General features: G+C 40.4%; 1 protein-coding gene across 2 annotated transcripts; it reads left to right on the top strand.

The window, feature by feature from the left end:
- Positions 1–294: 294 nt before the first annotated feature.
- On the top strand, positions 295–12,844 carry SNTN (sentan, cilia apical structure protein). Of its 2 annotated transcripts, XM_054473826.1 has the most exons (5): positions 295–417; positions 2,377–2,411; positions 7,322–7,461; positions 11,339–11,428; positions 11,579–12,844. In XM_054473826.1, exons 1-5 carry the CDS (start codon positions 308–310, stop codon positions 11,735–11,737), a joined length of 534 nt encoding a protein of 177 aa, XP_054329801.1. In that variant the 5' UTR covers positions 295–307; the 3' UTR covers positions 11,738–12,844. The 2 variants fall into 2 exon arrangements, with proteins under 2 accessions (XP_054329801.1, XP_054329802.1); XM_054473827.1 differs by lacking the exon at positions 11,339–11,428.
- Positions 12,845–18,037: the final 5,193 nt, after the last annotated feature.

Genomic DNA, 18,037 nt, shown 5'->3' with positions numbered 1-18,037 from the left:
TACTGTTCACAGGTGTGACTTTTTGTGCAATTACTTGATTAATATCAGTCATTCCCACTAAACTCCCTAAGACCAGGGTCTACATCTGATTTTGCTCACTGTTGTTTCCCCAGCACCTTGTACAGTGCCATGCTAACAGTAGGCATGAAAATATTTATTGAATGATTTTATATCTAAATACAATGACGCTGTGGAAAAGTTCTTCTAGACATGCAACTGTATAGTTTTCATGGAGTGAATGACAATAGTAACAGTGGGCAAGTGACTGTTGCTTAGGAAGGACTGACACAAAACAGAAGACGAGAGAATGGGTGGCTGTATGCACAGTACCCAGGACAAATCTCTCCACTTGGAAGGAGATCCCAATCCTTCTGCAGCCCCAACATCCACCTACGCACCTAGGAAAATGCCCAAAAGGTCAGTGGCACTTGGCTGTCTTTTATTGAGTTTCATTTAAGCTTGCAGATATATTTCCAAAGAGTTTATGTCAACAGCTTTATAAGCCAAGTTATTGCCAGTTTGGTGCCTATTACCTACCCTAATCCAGCTTTAAATTGACTTGGAAAAACAAAGACAACAAACTTGCAGCCTTGACTGCCAAGTGAAAAGATGGTGCAATTAATGCAAATATCTTTGATTGCCTCTTGAGAAACATTTGTAAATCAAACTTGGTAATGACTTAACTGTGTAGCATATTCTCTCAAATTATCCACAACAGAGAGAAAGTGTTTTATATTATTCAAATGTGTAAAGTTAGGTTTAATAAGTGAAAAATGTTCTTTCTCATAATTTCATTTAGGAGACTGGCTTTAGTTCCAAAAACCTTTTGTAGACACCTAGCAAGTGCTAGGCACTCTGCAAGGCCAGGAGAAGGAGATATGGATATGAACTGCATGGTTCTTGCTTCTCAAAGGTCTCACAGACCCTTGAGACCCTTCTCAGTCATAGCAATAGAAAGAAATACATGCCATGTTACCAGTGCACATTGTGCAAAGTGAAACGTCCTTCATTTTATAAAGGAAATAATAATGGTGCAGAGGTTGTAGAAGAGCAGGAGGTGCTCACCAAGAAGACCACGAAGGGTTTGAGGTAACACACGGTCCAGCTTTGTAATGTTACAAGTGAAAAAAATGAGGAACCCCCAACGACAAAGTTCCCTCAAGTAGTTAATGCCAAAACCAGATCCTGAACCCAAAAGTTCCCTTTAAGGGGTTATCCAAGGTACTACCAAATTCTATTATCCTTACTGGCTTTCTCAAAAGGCACTCCAGCCATTGGGGGTTGAAAAATCAAGCAAACTTTGATTTGCTGTTTATAAGAGAGCAAGATACAACTTCCTGCCTCCAATTTGGCCCCTTTTCAATCTACTTCTGATATAACCATGAAATAATTTCCTAAAATGCAAATCTGATCATGTGATTCCTGTTGCCCTTAGGATAATAACTGGCATCCTTCATAAGGCCTCCAAGGCTCAATATGCCCTGGCCCTGCCTGGCCTTTAACCACTATCTCCTTCTTTCTCTAGGTTCCACCCACACTATACCTCCTCTGGTTCTTCAATCATATCGTGATTTCTGCCACATCAGGCCTCAACACACAAGTTTCCTCTGCATGGAACAGGCTTCCTCCTTCTTTACTACTGATTCATTAGGCTCAGGCAGAGTGCCATTACCCTCACTGTAGACTAGGTTATTACCTCTTTGCCCTCTCTATGTGCTCTGCCATTACTTTTTATCGAGTTACCTGCCTAGTAACTGTCTTCTTTTCTAGACTTAGCCCCAAGAGGGTAGGAATGTCTCTATCAGTCACTCATGCATCCCACACCTCAGCATGATACTCAGATTCTTAGGAAGGCTAAGCTGCTAGAACAAAAAAACTTCAAAGTCTGAGCATTTTACAGAATGCGAAGTTCTTTTTTCTTTGCCATGTGACAGTCCAGAGTGGGAGTTCCAGGTCTGTGATTGTTTTACTCCATGCAGTCACGTGAGACACAGGCTGATCAGCATGTGGCTTCTAAAGTCTTCCTGATAATTTCCACCTTAGTCAGCTTGAATGGGGAAAAGCATGGAGGAGCTTACATGGAAGGTGTTCACTTCTCTTCTGCTCCATTTCCATCTGGAGGAACTTAGTCATATAGCTGCAAAACTACAAGGAAGACTGAAATATGTGGGCTAGCTGGCCAGCCATATGCAGGCATTTCTTTACTATGTGGCAGGGAGAAAAAGGATTTTGAAACACAGATGGCTGCTCCACTAAAATCTCAGAGAATGTCTACCAAAATAAACAATTTTTAAATCATTATATTGCTCTGCTATAGATGCTGATATCAATACCCCAACTCCCAGAATCATTATGTTTCTTTCATTTTGTTGGCAGCATTTCAATATCCAAACAACTGGCTTCAGTGAAAGGTAAGGCACAGATGACTCAGATGTACATTTTTCTCCTCTACCAAGATGGCATGCCAAGTGTTAAAAAAAAATAATAGGACATCAAAGAATGCCAGAGATGTAAGGGAACTTTTGAATAAATCATCAAACATTCATGATGTTCTTTTTAAAGATGTGGGAACTGAGGTCCAGGAGTAGGAATTAACTTACCTAAACTCATACAGTTCATTAAAGGCAGAGCTGAGATGAGACCATGGATCCCCTGGCTCCTAATTCAGTGTTCTTCCCACCATATCCAGTTGTGTCTCCAACGGCAGCATCCTCAGAATGTCTAGAGCAGGACCATGAGTATCTGACTCATGAATGTTAAGTGGAACTCAGGATGCATTCAGCTCCCAACTGCCTCTGTTGACTGAGTGGAAACAATGTGGCCACCTCTCAAAGTGTAAATATTTGCCCCTGGAAATCAAATGCATAGGTAAAATAAGTTTAGGACTAACAACATTGCCATGGAAATAACAATATAAGAAAAAAACGCTTGTATACTTGGATCATTATTTTATTCAAAAGTATAAGGCTTCACATGTTTACAGAGTAACAAGCACAGCTGTACTTTACTATATTGCAGGTTTTTCCCTCCTAGATGACTAGCCAAACTCTCCAAAAGAGACGCTGTAATTTTATTTAAATAAATCTCCATCTTCATGGAACTATTTTTATATTATTACAACACAGCAGACTGGTGATTTATGTTTCAATAATTTACACAACTTCAGGCACTTTTGAGAATTGTCCCATCACATGTCTAACATGACTTCTTCTGGGAGGTTGAGATTGTAACTCGGTCACCTCCACCGCACACCCACCCCTGCCCACGTACACAACATTCCTAGCACCAGACTCCTTAAATCAGACCACTGAACCACATTTATTCTTATGCCTTAAAAAAAACACAGGATAAACATGATTCATCTCCCCAGAATGTATTTTATTTAGTGGGAAGTAATTCTAAATGTTATTCATCAAAATCAGACATGGATAGGTCGTGACATAGAAGTCAATACAAACCCACATTTTCTCTGCTGGCTACTTGGGCCTATGCCCCGATCTCATGAGGCTTAGGAATGCAGGGTGAGTACATATTTGCCTCTAACACCCAGGGTATTTTTGCAGTGGGAAAATTTGAGAAGTACTGGGAAAATTACTGGCCTAAAGAGTAGACAGCAGGGACCTAGTTTTTAGTTCTGATATATACTACCTATGTGAGCTTGAGCAAACAACTTCTCTCCTGTAGGTCTTCACATCATTCACAAAAATAACTGATATTAGGATAAGTTCTAAAATGAGGAGATTCTTTCATCCTGCTGTATTGAGACTGGTATTTCCATGACATCATTCAGTGTGAACTGACAGTGAACGAATTAGGAGATTTAGTGTTCCACATTCCAGAGCAGGTGAGGAGGAAGAGGCAGAGAATTTTTCTGAAGTTCAAAACAGCCCAGTTTAACACATGTATAGTGAAGCCTACAACATGCCAGGGCCTGGGAATGAATGCAAAGATAAACAAGAGGCAACAACTGTCCACAAAGAATATATAGTCCAATGTGCTATACAGTATAGCAGCCACCAGCTACATGTAGATACTGAGCACTTGAAATTTGGTTAATTTGAATTGAGATGTGTTAAGACTTAGGAGACTTAGTAGGAAAAAAAATGTGAAATATCCCAATAATTTGTTTATATTGATGACATGTTGAAATGATAATATTTTAATATATTGGCTTCAGTAAAATAGATTATTAAAATTAACTTTTACCTGTTTATTTTTACTTCTTTAATGTGGCCATCTATCAGAAATTTTAAAATTGTGATTGTGGCTCAAATTATTTTTGGTGTGGGGGGCAGCACTGATGTAGAAGATAATCTAAACAAAGTGTTTCAGTGTGAAGATTATGAAAAGATTATGTTTAAGAATTACAGAAGCACAAAGGAAGGACGTGTAGCCCCATCTGGGAGTTTGGGAAAGAGTCCTGCAAAATACGCTGCCTGAAAAAACAACACCTAGAGGCAGCGTGCATCTTGGAGTGAAACCAGAGCAGTTGTGTGGGCAAGCTGTAATACTTAGGCTCTTGCTGTCTCTGTTTCTTCATCGATAGAGTGGGGGTTGATACTAAGGCATACCTCATCAGACTGACATCAGAATGTAGTGAGTTGAGTCATGTGCATTCATCCCAGGGAAGAGTCATTGGCATGTAGAATGTGTGTCGTATATTATTGTCCACCAGAATACAAGCTCCAAAAAGTCAGAGTTTGTTCTTTTGATGTTGCTCACTGCTCTACACCCCACAACTATCACAGGGCCTGGTAATAAATACTTGCCAATAAATGCTTGTTGGATGGATAGAGTATGCAGAGACTACACACAGTTCAGTAGTATTAAAGTACTGACAGTGAGCTAGGGAATAACAAAGAGGGCAGCAGACATCGGCCGGGCTTAATGTCCTTCCCTGCACCCCCATTCCAGAGGCAAGAGAGCCAATAAAAGATGCCAAAAGAGAAACAGCAGTCCCTTGTGTTTTCAGCTGCACTTAGCCCTTTACGATATGCTTTCACATACTAGTTCCCAACTCTGCGAGGCAGACAGTGAAAGAATTAAGAGGCAACATGCTGGGTTTATTAAGGGAAGAATCCAACCATAGAAACAGGAAACTAAAACGCCTCACCGAATATCATCAGTGTTATTAGAACAACCAGAGTTCCTCATTATCTTTTATTTTTAATATTTTCTAGCTCTGTTTTTACCATGGCCATATGCTATTTTATAGCCAAGGGAAAGTCATGCTGTTTTCCAAAAGAGATGCAGGAAAAGAATGGGAAGTTGGCTAGACCAGATGGAGTTCCCATTTCAGAGTGCAGTCAGACCTGAACTTCATCAGAGGGTCAAAAAATATCTGGATTCCACAGTCACCATGGGGATGTCCTTGCAAGAAGATACTCCTAAGTGGCTGATCTTTCTACGGACTTTGAAGTCAAAGGTTTCATATACTTTCTTTGCTACTTCTTAGCAATGTGAACTTTATTTAACCAAATATATAGCCTGGGCACTGCTCAGAGATACAATAAAAACTGAGAAGGCCCACACACTCCCTCCTTTCACCCACTTGTCTTCACTCTTGTCCCTCCGCCTCACCTTTAACTGAAAAATTAGATGCTCAAAATGCTTTGATGCCTTCTCTTTCCACTTTGAAGAAAATCCTGATTCCTTTACATGGCCTACAAGTCCTGCATGATCTAGCTTTTGCTTACAAACACCCTTCCAGCCCCTAGAGTTTACTCACAAATGTCTTCTTTCAGAAATCTGCCAAATATGCCAGATTTATTGTGACCTGAGCCTTCACATATCCAGCTTCCCGAGCCTGGAACATTCAGCAAATTCCTAATCTCACCCTGACCCCCACCCTTTTCATGGCTGGCTCCGCCTCATCCTAGTAATCTTAGCTTAAATATTAATCTACTCATGAGGCCTTCCAGACCACCCATCTAAGTAGTTTTCCTCCCAGACCCACTCTGTAATTTTTTTCCTGTTTCTATACCTTCCTTGCCTCATACATCACAACTTGTAAATATATGTGTGTGTATATATATGTAGACAAATAACATAAAATAACATTTAAAAAAACATGTGTATACATATACATACTCTTTATTATTGATTTCTCTGCCAGATTGTAAGATCTATGAGAGCAGAAACCACATCTGAGGTTTTTTAATTAAAAAAAAAAACAAAAACAGGGACAAGGGTCTTGCTATGTTGACCAGGCTGGTCTCAAACTCCTGGCCTCAAGCAATCATCCCATCATGGCCTTCCAAAGTGCTGGGATTATAGGCATGAGACACTGTGCCTGGCCCCACATCTGGTCTTGTCCCCTCTGTATGCTGGGAAGTAACAGGAACTTAGTAAGCACTCAATATGAAAATCATGTTATTCTGACTGAATATCATTCTTTGAACCTGTCATTGTTGCACATTACCTGGGCTGAAAGCTGAGAGATTTTGTTCTTATTTTCTTCGGATTCATTCATTTAACAGCATGTATTAGTACCTACAATGTAGCAGACATTTGTACTGTCACTGGGAATATAGTGATTTTAAGAAAAAGGGTCTGATCCCTGGCCCATGGAGGCTGCTTTCTAGTTGAGGAAAGGACAGGTAAACATGTAATACCTGTAAAGTGTGATAAGTTCTACACTAGGGGATGTATTGGTGACTAAAAGAACACAAAGCAAAAGAATTTTCTTCATGGTAACTTGTACATTTCCCTGTGTTCACAGCAACGCAGTGAAAAGAAACGAATTAGCATTGCCCTATCAAGGAGCTTACCTGAGAGAAACCAGTCGGGATATCACTCTGTTTTAGGCCACGAGTCAAAGAGAACCCTTATTCATCATTATAGCAAAGAGCTTTTCCTGAAAGTCATTCTCCTTTATCATACTGACACGAAGTGATGCTGTGTCTGACACAGAATATAAATTCCACAAGAGCAGGACTTCATTTTATTCAGTGATTCCTAATATCAAGGACTGAGCCTCGTCCATAGTAGATGCTCTATCAATATTTGTTGAATAACTGAATGAAATTACAGATCAGAAAACCAAAGCTTAGAGAGGTGAGAGACTTTTCTAAGGTCACATGGCATGCAGGTGGTAAATCTCATATCTAACTCTACTAATTCTAATTGCTATTAAGGGAGCTTTTGTTCTCCCTTGTTTAAAGATGCAGGATCGGAAACTCCCACATCCTGCTCCCAGATAGGAGGCAAAGGGCCAAGATTTAGAAGGTTCCCTACAGTTCCCTTGGAAGACACAACAGCAGGTCTGGGGAAGGGTTATTTGTAACTCAGGATACTTTGTTGCACATTTCTTCTCTCCTAGCTCTGAGGAAGTGCTCAGATCTGGAAAAAGCTATTGCCACCACTGCTCTGATTTTCAGAAATTCTTCTGACTCTGATGGTAAACTTGAAAAAGCTATTGCCAAAGATCTGCTGCAAACCCAATTTAGGAATTTCGCAGAGGTGAGAGAATTAACTTGCATAAAGAAACAGGAACCACACCCTCATGGCTGACCCAATGAGCAAACAACTCCAGCTCCATGTCCCTGTCATGTTGTCTCACGTAACAAATGTTTATTGAACACCTACCTTATGCCAGGCAGCGAGCTGCACTGGAGTTGATGCAGTGAAGACAGCAATCCCCAGCAGGGGAAAGAAATACACTAAAAAAGTAATTAAAAATAGTCAAAGGATGTGAAAGAGTAGAGCATTCAGTGAGAGTAAAACAGAGGAACTATCTTGGGGCAGGTAATCAATGATGGGCTCCTGGAAAACTAAGGTATAGCTGAGATCTGAAGAGTAAGCAGGAGGTAGCTAGGCAAGGGGGAGTGAGAATGATGGCGTTCCAAGCAGAGATCTGGAGGGCCAGTTGGTGAGAAGGGATGGGACGGTAGCTGGGAAATGGTTAGAGATGAGGCTGGGGAGGCGAGGAGAAGCCAAATCTTACAGAAGCATAGCCTGATAGCAAGAGGAAGCCAGGAACTATTTCTACGTCCAGGCCTAAGAAATTACACCAGCTGCAGTACAGAGAACAGACTAGGGTTGGGGGTGGAATAGGAAAAAAGGGAATAACTAGCTGTGGGGAGGCAATTCAAGAGAAAGATGGTGATGGCTTAGACTACGGCAGTGAAGGTGGAGATAAACAGACAAATAGAAGAGACGTTTAGAAGGTGGAATGAACAAGATCTGACAATTGATTGACTATGAGAGTTGAAGGACAGGAAAGCAAATGATGACAACCCAAATTCTGACTTACGAAAGGAATGGTGGTGTTCCCATTCCTAGAGAAGAAAAAGGCTAAAGAATAAGCAGGTTTGAGGTGGGATGGAGGTAGGCAGGAGATGGTGAGTTCCATTAGGATGTGTCAATGTTAAGATGTCCATGAAATATTTAAGAGGAAGACTTAGCAACAGCATAGATGAGTTCAAAGGTGAGAATAGAGATCTGTGTTCAAAATATAGAAATGAGAGTCAGCAGTATATAATCAGTCAGTGGCCTAAAGATTACTACCTTACTCACCTAAGGGTATATTTCTCAAATTTCAGTCATTGAATACCATATTTAGTATTTTTCCCACATCTGCCTATAGCCTGTGTTGCTTTGAACTTTTCCTCTATATTTTCTCTCTACTTAAGTAAAATTTTATAAGGACACTGTATCATTATTCTTATTGTAAATTCAGTGGATTAGAGTAAAAAATAATCGTGAAAAAATAGATGACTATCAATTCTTATTTAGTGTTTAATATTTATTCTTGCATCACCTAAAATGGCATTACATTCTATCAGCAGTATATGTTCATACTTTGGAAAATACCAGCCTAGGGAAAATGTGTAAGAGGAAAAAAGGGCCTCATATCAGCTTAAACTATCAATATTTATTGATGGGTAGAGCAAGAAAGCACATAGAGGCAGTCTCCAAGTCCCTGTATCTGTTCTGAAATATTGAAAAGATAGTAATCTCTCTATATATGCACACATACACATATATAAACACCTATATATGGTTTCAGTGCACTACAGTTATATAAGATGTCACCCACTGAGGGGAGTTAAGTCAAGGGTACAACTTTCTGTGAGTGGGTAATTATTTCAAAAGAGAAACGGAGAATATAGTGTAATACACAGATAAATGAATGGAAATAAATGTTAATAAGGGTTAGCTATTTTGAGTAATGGGGTAAAGGGTTACAGTCACAGTTCTTTTTTTAAATTTACTTTTCCTAAATGTTCTAAATTAAACATGTATTTTTCTGATTTTGGGGTTTTTTTTGGAAAGCTACTTTTTCAGGCAGAAATATCAGGCAGAATTTACCAAGAGATAACAAGTTTTGGGGAGTCTAAGGAAAGGATGGGTAAATAAATCCTATACCATTTGCCTACGTCCAAGGCCAAAAGAAATGGGGCCCATATGCCAGACAGAAAGGGGGCTCATTACCTGGTAACCTGGCAAATGCTCAGCAAGCTTTTAACACATATGAAAATGAAGAACTAATGGACGCACCATCTTGATGTAACTCATCACCCTCTCAGAACACCAGGGCAAAAGAATTAAAAACCAGTCCTTAGGAAAGACACCTTCAGCCTCATGTCTCTCAGTGTAGGCTAAACCCTAGAAGTACAGCCAATTTCTGGATCTCTCTAACAGCAGGCACACCTAGGCCTCAGTGAAATCTTGCCCTCTGCTGGAGATGAAAGCAGAGCCATATTTCAGGGACTTGAGGGGACAGTTCATCCCAAGGCATTCTCTGCAATGTCTGTCAGAATGCTGCCTTGGCCCAACCACCCTGCCCCATGAGACCCCCCTAGGGCAGGTGCACGCACGTGAGTCAATGGCAAAGCTCAGAAGCCCACTTCATTCCTAACTGGGCTTTCTCCTCAGTCCCCATATTGTGTCCCCTGATAAACTGAGCTGGTTCTTTTGGCTAAGGCCTGAGTTCTAAGGGGAACATTGCCTTTCCCATAAGGCTAAACATGGTTTTGGGGATCTTAGCACCTTATAGCCAGTCAGATAGAATTTTAAAAAGCACCTAAAGGCACTACTGGGAAGATACAAAAAGATGACAGGTCATGCCCCAGGAGGACTGGACCTCAGAAAATGGTGTGCTCTTAAAATATGCAGGAAAAAAAAGAAGACCAATACCTCTCTCGTACATCTGAGCAAACAGTGTGCCATTCTGCTAGTAAAGTGGTCCTGTCTACCTGTGTCTTGGAATCTGACCCTTTCCAAATAGCACTCAGCTCTCCTGGAGGGAGAGAGTAGAGAGCTCCCCTTGGCCCTCATGGATAGGGTGATGGTGACCTCTTGAGGAGAAACAGCCTATAAGCGGAATGTAGCATCATTCCCAAAGTGCCTTAGTCATTGCTGTGATGGCTTTATACACCTAGCACATGGGTGCGCATTTGGGGTCAAACTAAATGTAAATATGGTTCTATATAATGGTGAATCAAATGACTTTAACATTTTTATTGTCACTGGGGAAGATATTTCACAAGCTGTGATTTGAAACTAAAAAGTATCTCCATTTATATACTATTAAGATGTTTTCCTTCAATCTGACTATTTATGAACACTATGAACATAGATTTGATTTATAATCAAACTAAAGCTAAATAATCTTTCAAAGCACGTATTTTCTTTTAGCATATTATTCTATATTTTTAGCATTTTATTAGCATATTTAGCATTTTATTCTATATTTCTGGATAATCTTAAATCTTAGATAATGAACCCATAGAGGATACCTTCCCTAACACAAAGATTGTATTTTGAAAATTTAAAAACATAATATGTGTGTTCAAAAAAAGGCAGAATAGCTTAGCAGTTAAGAGTATGGGCTCTCAAGAGGTAGATGGGCTACAAACCCTGGCTCCACACCAAAATCTTCCCAGCTTGGGGCAAGTCTCTTAATTATCACCTGTCTCTGATACTGCATCTGTAGGATGAGGATAATAGTAGTATATATTCAATAAGGTCACTACGATGATTAGAGGAGATAACACATAAAAAGATTTAACATGGTGTTTTACTGGTAGCGTTGTTGGCAACTTGGTGTGTTATTATTGTTAATAACATGTTTATTATTTACTATGATTTTGATGTTTGTCCCCTCCAAACTCCATGTTGAAATTTGATCTCCAATGTTAGAGGTTGGGCCTTATGGGAAGTGTTTGAAGTCATAGGGACAGAGCTTTCTTGAATAAATGAATGCCCTGCTTTGGGGGTGTTGAGTGAGTTCTCATTCTATTAGTTACCACAAGAACTGGTTGTTTAAAAGAGCCTGGAACCCTCCCTCCTCCTCTTGCCTCTTCTCTTGCTGTGTGATCTGTTCATACACCAGCTCCCCTTCACCTTCTACCATGAGTGGAAGCAGTCTGAGGTCCTCACCACATGCAGATGCCTGATCTTGAACTTTCCAGCCATCAGAATTGTAAGCCAAATTTTTCTTTTTTCTTTGTAAATCACTCAGTCTCAGGTATTCTGTTACAGCAACACTAAACAGACTAAGACATTATTGTTTATGATCTGTAAACCTAAAGTCTATACAATGAATTCGGTTTTTATTTCTCCATTCTCACAGGGACAAGAAGCCAAGCCAAAATACAGACAGATCCTTTCTGAACTTGATGAGCACACAGAAAATAAGCTAGATTTTGAAGACTTCATGATCTTGCTCTTAAGCATCACTGTCATGTCAGATCTGCTACAAAATATATGGAGTGTAAAAATTATGAAATAAACAGTTTTAAATATGCTGTATAAAATAATGGCAAAAGACAGTGTTACTAAAATGTTTCCATCTTATTTTTGATTAATTGAATGAATCTATCATGCATCTGGAATTGCCTAGGATGGTTCTGGTATTCAGATCCAATGTAACTCCAATGTAACACCAAATATTTACCCATACACTTCAGGAATGTTTGAATGATAAGGTCTCTGTGTGCTTTACCATATGATAGATTTGATACCACTGAATAATAAATTGCTTTTGCTGAGTCAGTAGTGACCTAGAGCACTCTAATTATAGTCATTGAGTCACTCATTTATTCACTAAACATTTGTTGAGCATCTACTTGATGGGACTGCTGAGGATACAGTAATGAATTTGCCAGGCAATTCCTTCCTTCAGACATGTTTGCAGAAGTCTAGCAGAAGAGATGGACATTGAACAATTTTTAATTAATTGCATACACAGTATAATTAGAATTGAAATAAGGGCCATAGGATGCTAAAAGAGATTATCACCTGATCTGAGTTCAAAGGTCAGAAAAGCTTTACTGACATTCTATAAAATAAAATAAAATAAAAATTGTCCATGGATGCCAGGGATATGGGTGGGAAATGGGGCTGTCCACAAATGGCACAAGGGGAGTTTTTTATTCTATTTTATTTTATTTGAGACAGAGTTTTGCTCTTGTCACCCAGGCTGGAGTGCAATGGCACGATCTCGGCTCACTGCAACCTCTGCCTTCCAGGTTCAAGTGATTCTCCTGCCTCAGCCTCCTGAGTAGCTGGGATTACAGGCGTGTGCCACCATGCCAGGCTAATTTTTTTTGTATTTTTAGTGGAGACAGGGTTTCGCCATGTAGGCCAGGCTGGTCTCGAACTCCTGACCTCAGGTGGTCCGCCCACCTCAGCCTCCCAAAGTGCTGGGATTACAGGCTTGAGCCACCAAGCCTGGTCAAGGGGACTTTTGAGGGGGCTGGAAATGGTCTCCATTTTGATTGTGAGATGGTGACTACAAGACTGCATGCATTTGTCAAACTCATAGAACTGCACACTGAAAAGAGTGAATTGTACTGTATGTCAATTATACCTAAATAAATCTGACTTAACAAAAAAATGAAACCCAGTATACTTGTAATCTCTGACCACAATTTAACCAACAATTCCTTGGGATTATGATGTAAAAGTAGTCATATCTCAGAGACCCACACCGACCCCCATGACCACCTCCTGTATTCCTGAATTTAAATTACATACACACATATAGTCAATGCCTGAACCTTTAAGATAGACTCTCACAAAGATTTTTATTCATGTAGGACCTCACCTGAGGACAGCAGGCTCCAGTAGGGTAGCTCAGCATATAGCAATGGGCACTCAAGTTCCCCAGAGGGGGCACTGGGCAACAGCCAGAGGCACAAGCCTTAATCAACCCTGGCTTTCAGAAATGCCATCTTACTCTAGATGCCATCTTACTCTATCTTTACATGGGAGTAATAATGTCCCCCCTTTCCAACTGCAGGAACTGAGGATTAGAGTAGCTAAATGATGGTCCAGGATCATTGAGGCAATCAATTTCAGAGTCAGAATCCTGGCAGAAGCAAAGAGGTGCCAAAAGGGGAGGAGAAAGAGGAGACATAGTTTTCTGGCTTTGATTCCCATTTTGTTCCAGTCACTCGCTAAGCTCCACAATCAGGCAGGCAGACACCTAACATGTATTGCACTTTTACCGCACGCTGTTGCCAAGAGAGAGGCAAAGAGGAACGAGTCACAGTCTTTACCTTCCAGAAGTTTATGGCTGGCAAAACATGTATGTAAATGTGGTCTATTGGAGCTATTCTATAATCCTGTAAAATGCATTGTAGGACTTTACTTCTCTGTTTCCTTACAGTTGAGTGTGTCCATCCTTTGGCCAGTGACATCTGAGCTGAAGTGAAACGTGCCACTTCCAGGTGGAGGCTTTGAGAGCCTGGGTCAATTCACTGCCCTGCTTCCCTGGGCTGTGATAACTGGCAACATGCCCCATGGAGGCTGCTCCTTCAGCCTAGGTCCTGAGGGAGGCCAGTTTGGAGCAGAAGCCCAGACAAACTGATATGGACAACTTGCTGAAGGAAGAAATAAATATTTTACCAGAAAAAAGATGGTTATTCATTGTAAAATTATTATAACTTCCTAAGTCCATCCCTCACCTCTCATTTTCTTCCCAGCCCAACATTGTATGCCTCATAACCTATGTTAAGAAAATCCCAGCACTTTGGGAGGCCAAGGCGGGCAGATCACCTGAGGTCAGGAGTTTGAGACCAGCCTGACCAACATGGAGAAACCCCACCTCTACTAAAAATACAAAATTAGCCAGATGTGGTGGCACATGCCTGTAATCCCAGCTACTCCGGAGGCTGAGGAAGGAGAATCACTTGAACCCGGGAGGCAGAGGTTGCAGTGAGCCAAGATCGCACCACTGCACTCCAGCTGGGGCAAAAAGAGTGAAACTCCATCTCAAATAAAAAAAAAAAAATCCTTTCCAGAGAGAAACCTTCAGCCTTGCTCTGGTGCAGTGTTGCCTCATCCTGTGGTTTTCCAGATCCACCAGAACCCAACTCCCTGGCCCTCCCCACTTCCAAACCTCAGACATTCTAAATCGAAGAGATTACAGATAATGTAAAGGAAAGCCCCAGACTTTATCCTCTCAGCATTTTAACAGGAGGCAGGAGTGTTTAACAAAAACATTCAAACTCACTTATCTGACAAAAGAAGAAAAAGGAATTAAAGAAAATTTGTTATATGTCCAGTTTTCAAAGGCTTCTTGCTTTGAGCTGTTTCATGTTGAGTGACAGAAAAGTGTTGTTGTTTGTTGTTGTTGTTGTTGTTGTTGTTGTTTGACAAACACAGGGCTCATCCTACGAGCCAGGCACTGTTCTAGGGAGTTCCAAATAGTAACTCATTTAATACCCATAACAACCGTGTGAGACAGGTATTATTATTATGACCATCTCATAGATGAGGAAACTGAAACACAAAGGTTTTGATTTTCGTGAATCACACAACTAAGCAGATTTGAGAGTTTTCTGCCTTCCTCGAGGGCATTGTTAATTTTGCTTTAATATTAGACTTCGTTGTGAGCAATAATATTATAACTCACCAAAAATAGCTGTGCACATTTCAGGCACTGTGCAAGAGATAGCAGTACCAGCTGGGCCCTAGAGAACCATTTGGCATTCCTCAAATAGAATTCTGTGGGCTGTTCTCCCTCAAAGCCCTTTGTGTCTCAGTTGCAAGTAGCTGAATATGGCAACCTTGGTGGTCAATGGAAAGGTCATATTCACACCTTTCAGAGAAGGAAACCAGAGAGCCTGACCAATGGTGTGATGAAGAATCTTGGAGTCCTTCCAACTCTATGGGCTCCCAGGAAGAATTTTTGAAAATCCATCCCAGATGGAAAGTCACACTCCTCTGGGAGAGATATCAATTATAGAATCTATTTTAGCCTGATGCAAAGAATGCAAACAGAGCAAAAGCACATGTACGTGTTGAAGCATCAGCGACAGACAAATCAATGAGTGTGATGCTAAGACACTAAAACATAGGAGATCTACTTCTTGGTTCTAGTCCCAGGACCATGAGCTCTACTGTAAAAACAAAGCTGCCGTCTTGAAAATGTTACTGATCGTCACAAGTGAGATTGTGATGCAAATCTGTCTTAAGATACCTCGGTTGAAAAGAAAAAAATCCATTCCAATTACACATATATACATATACACACACAAAGGAAAAATGGGAGGGTTGTATTTATCAAGGTACAGAGCATATAATGGAATGAAAGGATAGAGAATGCAATGAATGTCCACACAATCCTGAAAACAGCAATAGAAAGCAAAATATTGGTTTCTGATCTCTCCTTCTCTCTGCATGTGGTCATTATCCTGTATTCTCTTTCTCTCTATCTCTCTATCTCTATTTCCTAAACCAATTATTTCTGGATTCTTGGCACAAGAGCCAAACACAATGTCCCCATTGCTGACTTGACTTTTCCCTTTAAATGCTCAACAGACACTCAGTAGCATCTCAGAAGGCCCAATTCTTATCCCAGGAGAGAGAAGCTGATTGGCTGAGTTTGAGTAATGACTTCTAAACTAATTGTCTGAGGTCAAGGAGGAGGCTGACATGCTCACCTAGCAGGGACTGTGGGAACTGACTCTTTGCAGAGTCTGTGGATGGGTTCTCAAAGAAGGAAGAGAGGAACTGAGGAGGAAGTGATTGATAGAGGAAATTAGAAGAATCTCTAGTACAAAATCTGTGACTTGGACTAGAAAGGCAATGTTATTTGCATCTCAGATATGGGCTTAGCAAAAGTGCCTTGAAGGAATAATTTTGTTTGTTACTCCAAGTGAAACCTTTAGTGAATTGTCATTGTACAAAAGAAGCTAACCTGAGTCTCCCTGGTAAGTTTTCCTGTGATTAAATATAGCCAAGATATTCCTGTACAAGAGCTGTGGCACCCTTGCAATTTGGTGAACATGATAGAAACATACCCTATCCAAGAACCCCTAATTTTCTTTATTTTAGCATCTAAAAATGGATCCAACTCTGAGATCAGGATTTGTGCTTTAAATAGTCCTTTATAAGAAAGGGGGAGAGGGTTGGAAGAAAACCAATGGCAGTACTGTTCATCAGCTGATCTTCTTCATGGGTAGAGCTAAGGAGAGTTCTTGGGGAGACCATTCTGCTGAATATGAAAAGGTTGGGCCAGACCATTAACAAGGGGGGAGAGTGACCCAAAGAATTCAAGCCTGGGAGATTTGTTGTGCTAGTCTCCTCTTCTCTAATTTCAATCTAGGCCACATGGATTCCGATTTCACTTTGATTTTTCAGGAGGTACAATTTTTAAATCAAATGCAGGAGGTGGAATGGTATAAAATGGAAATTTTAGCATGTTTTATACTCCCACACACTTGAGGAATACCACACGTTCATGTTACAAGTTCTCAGTACCTTATTCACAATTCTAAATCTAAAGAACAGTGACCATCTAAATTTTTTCATAATTATTTGGTAACAAATTACGAACTGTAACTAACTAGAGGCTATTCGTGGTCTTTATTTCTTCCACTTTGAGTGAGTGTTCAGAGTGTGGAGCTAGGAGGTCTATGCCCCCAGAGAAATTGCTGATTTACAGAAGTGGGCCAGAGAGAGGACCTGAACTCTAGTCCCAGATATACCATCACAAGCTGGGTAGCTCTGTAAAAGTCCTCCAACTTTTCCAAATGAGCCTTGTGTTTTGTTTTGTTTTGTTTTTCAAATAAAAATATGAGATCAGAAAGGGGCCTGTTTTCTTACAGAAGTTGTTGTGGGACTTCAAGAGGCACATACACATTTTGAGGAGCCCAAAGTGTACCTATGCACACTTCTGATGTCTATTCTAACTTGTCTTATTCTAGACAAATTGTTACTATCATTTTCTTTATTAATAACTGCCCCTTATAGAACATCTACTACACTCAAGTACTGCTGTATAGTCTTTTACACAGCTTTAGGGATTGGTATTTCTCTATTTTACAAAAGAGAGTGAAATTTGGGGAAGGTTGAGTGTCCTACCCAGGATCCCATAGCATTAAGTGGCAGATCAAATCCAGGATTGCAACCCAGGCCTATTTCATACTATAGTCTAGCTTCTTTATGATACCAAGAGTGGATATAAAACCATCAAAGGAGGGTCTCTCCATTATTTACAGTTTATACTGAATTACAACAAATTTATTCTGTAAAATAAGGAAGAGGAAGAGGAAGCAGCAGCATTTCACATGCCCAGAGCTCAAAGGAATCAAGAAGAGTTTTGTGGGGTTTTTTAATGCTCTAACAATATAACAATTTCCCTCCCTCTCTCTGTCATTTAGTTTAGTTTTCCAGAAAATTATTCCTTTGGGAGAAGGCAATGGAGTTTTTAAATCTGTGTGGCCTGTAGCCCACGGTTTTCCTTAAAGTAGGTACAAATGTTGGGAAGAAGACCATGGAAGAAGGGACAGGAAGGCAGTAGAGCCCCTGGGAAGGTGAAAGCATCTTCCTGATCTTAGCACATGGCAGGTGGCACGGTAGAAACACTGATGCAAAGGTTAGAACGGCTTTTACTTCCAGCTCTGTACCTGCTACCTCCTCTCTAGCTCTCAGATTCTTCCTTACTTAGTGAAAAGGGACTCTGTGACCAGATGTTCCCTAAAATCCCCTCCCATTCTGAAAATCTTTTACGCAAACCAATATTTTCAAAAAGAAAATTGTAACAAGGTGCTAATACGCATATGGACAAATTCTAATCACT

Source organism: Pongo pygmaeus, chromosome 2, assembly GCF_028885625.2.
Source record: "Pongo pygmaeus isolate AG05252 chromosome 2, NHGRI_mPonPyg2-v2.0_pri, whole genome shotgun sequence".
Taxonomy (NCBI): Eukaryota; Metazoa; Chordata; class Mammalia; order Primates; family Hominidae; genus Pongo; species Pongo pygmaeus.
Note: the sequence above shows the minus strand (reverse complement) of the source record. Positions and strands in the feature narration are given on the sequence as shown.

What these genes read in the sequence shown, in the direction of transcription:
- SNTN (XM_054473826.1), top strand. Translation starts at nt 308, where the DNA reads ATGGGTGGCTGTATGCACAGTACCCAGGACAAATCTCTCCACTTGGAA. An exon ending in ACAACTGGCTTCAGTGAAAG is followed by an intron (nt 2,412 to 7,321) that starts GTAAGGCACAGA and finishes CTTCTCTCCTAG; the next exon opens with CTCTGAGGAAGTGCTCAGAT. An exon ending in ACTTTCCAGCCATCAGAATT is followed by an intron (nt 11,429 to 11,578) that starts GTAAGCCAAATT and finishes CCATTCTCACAG; the next exon opens with GGACAAGAAGCCAAGCCAAA.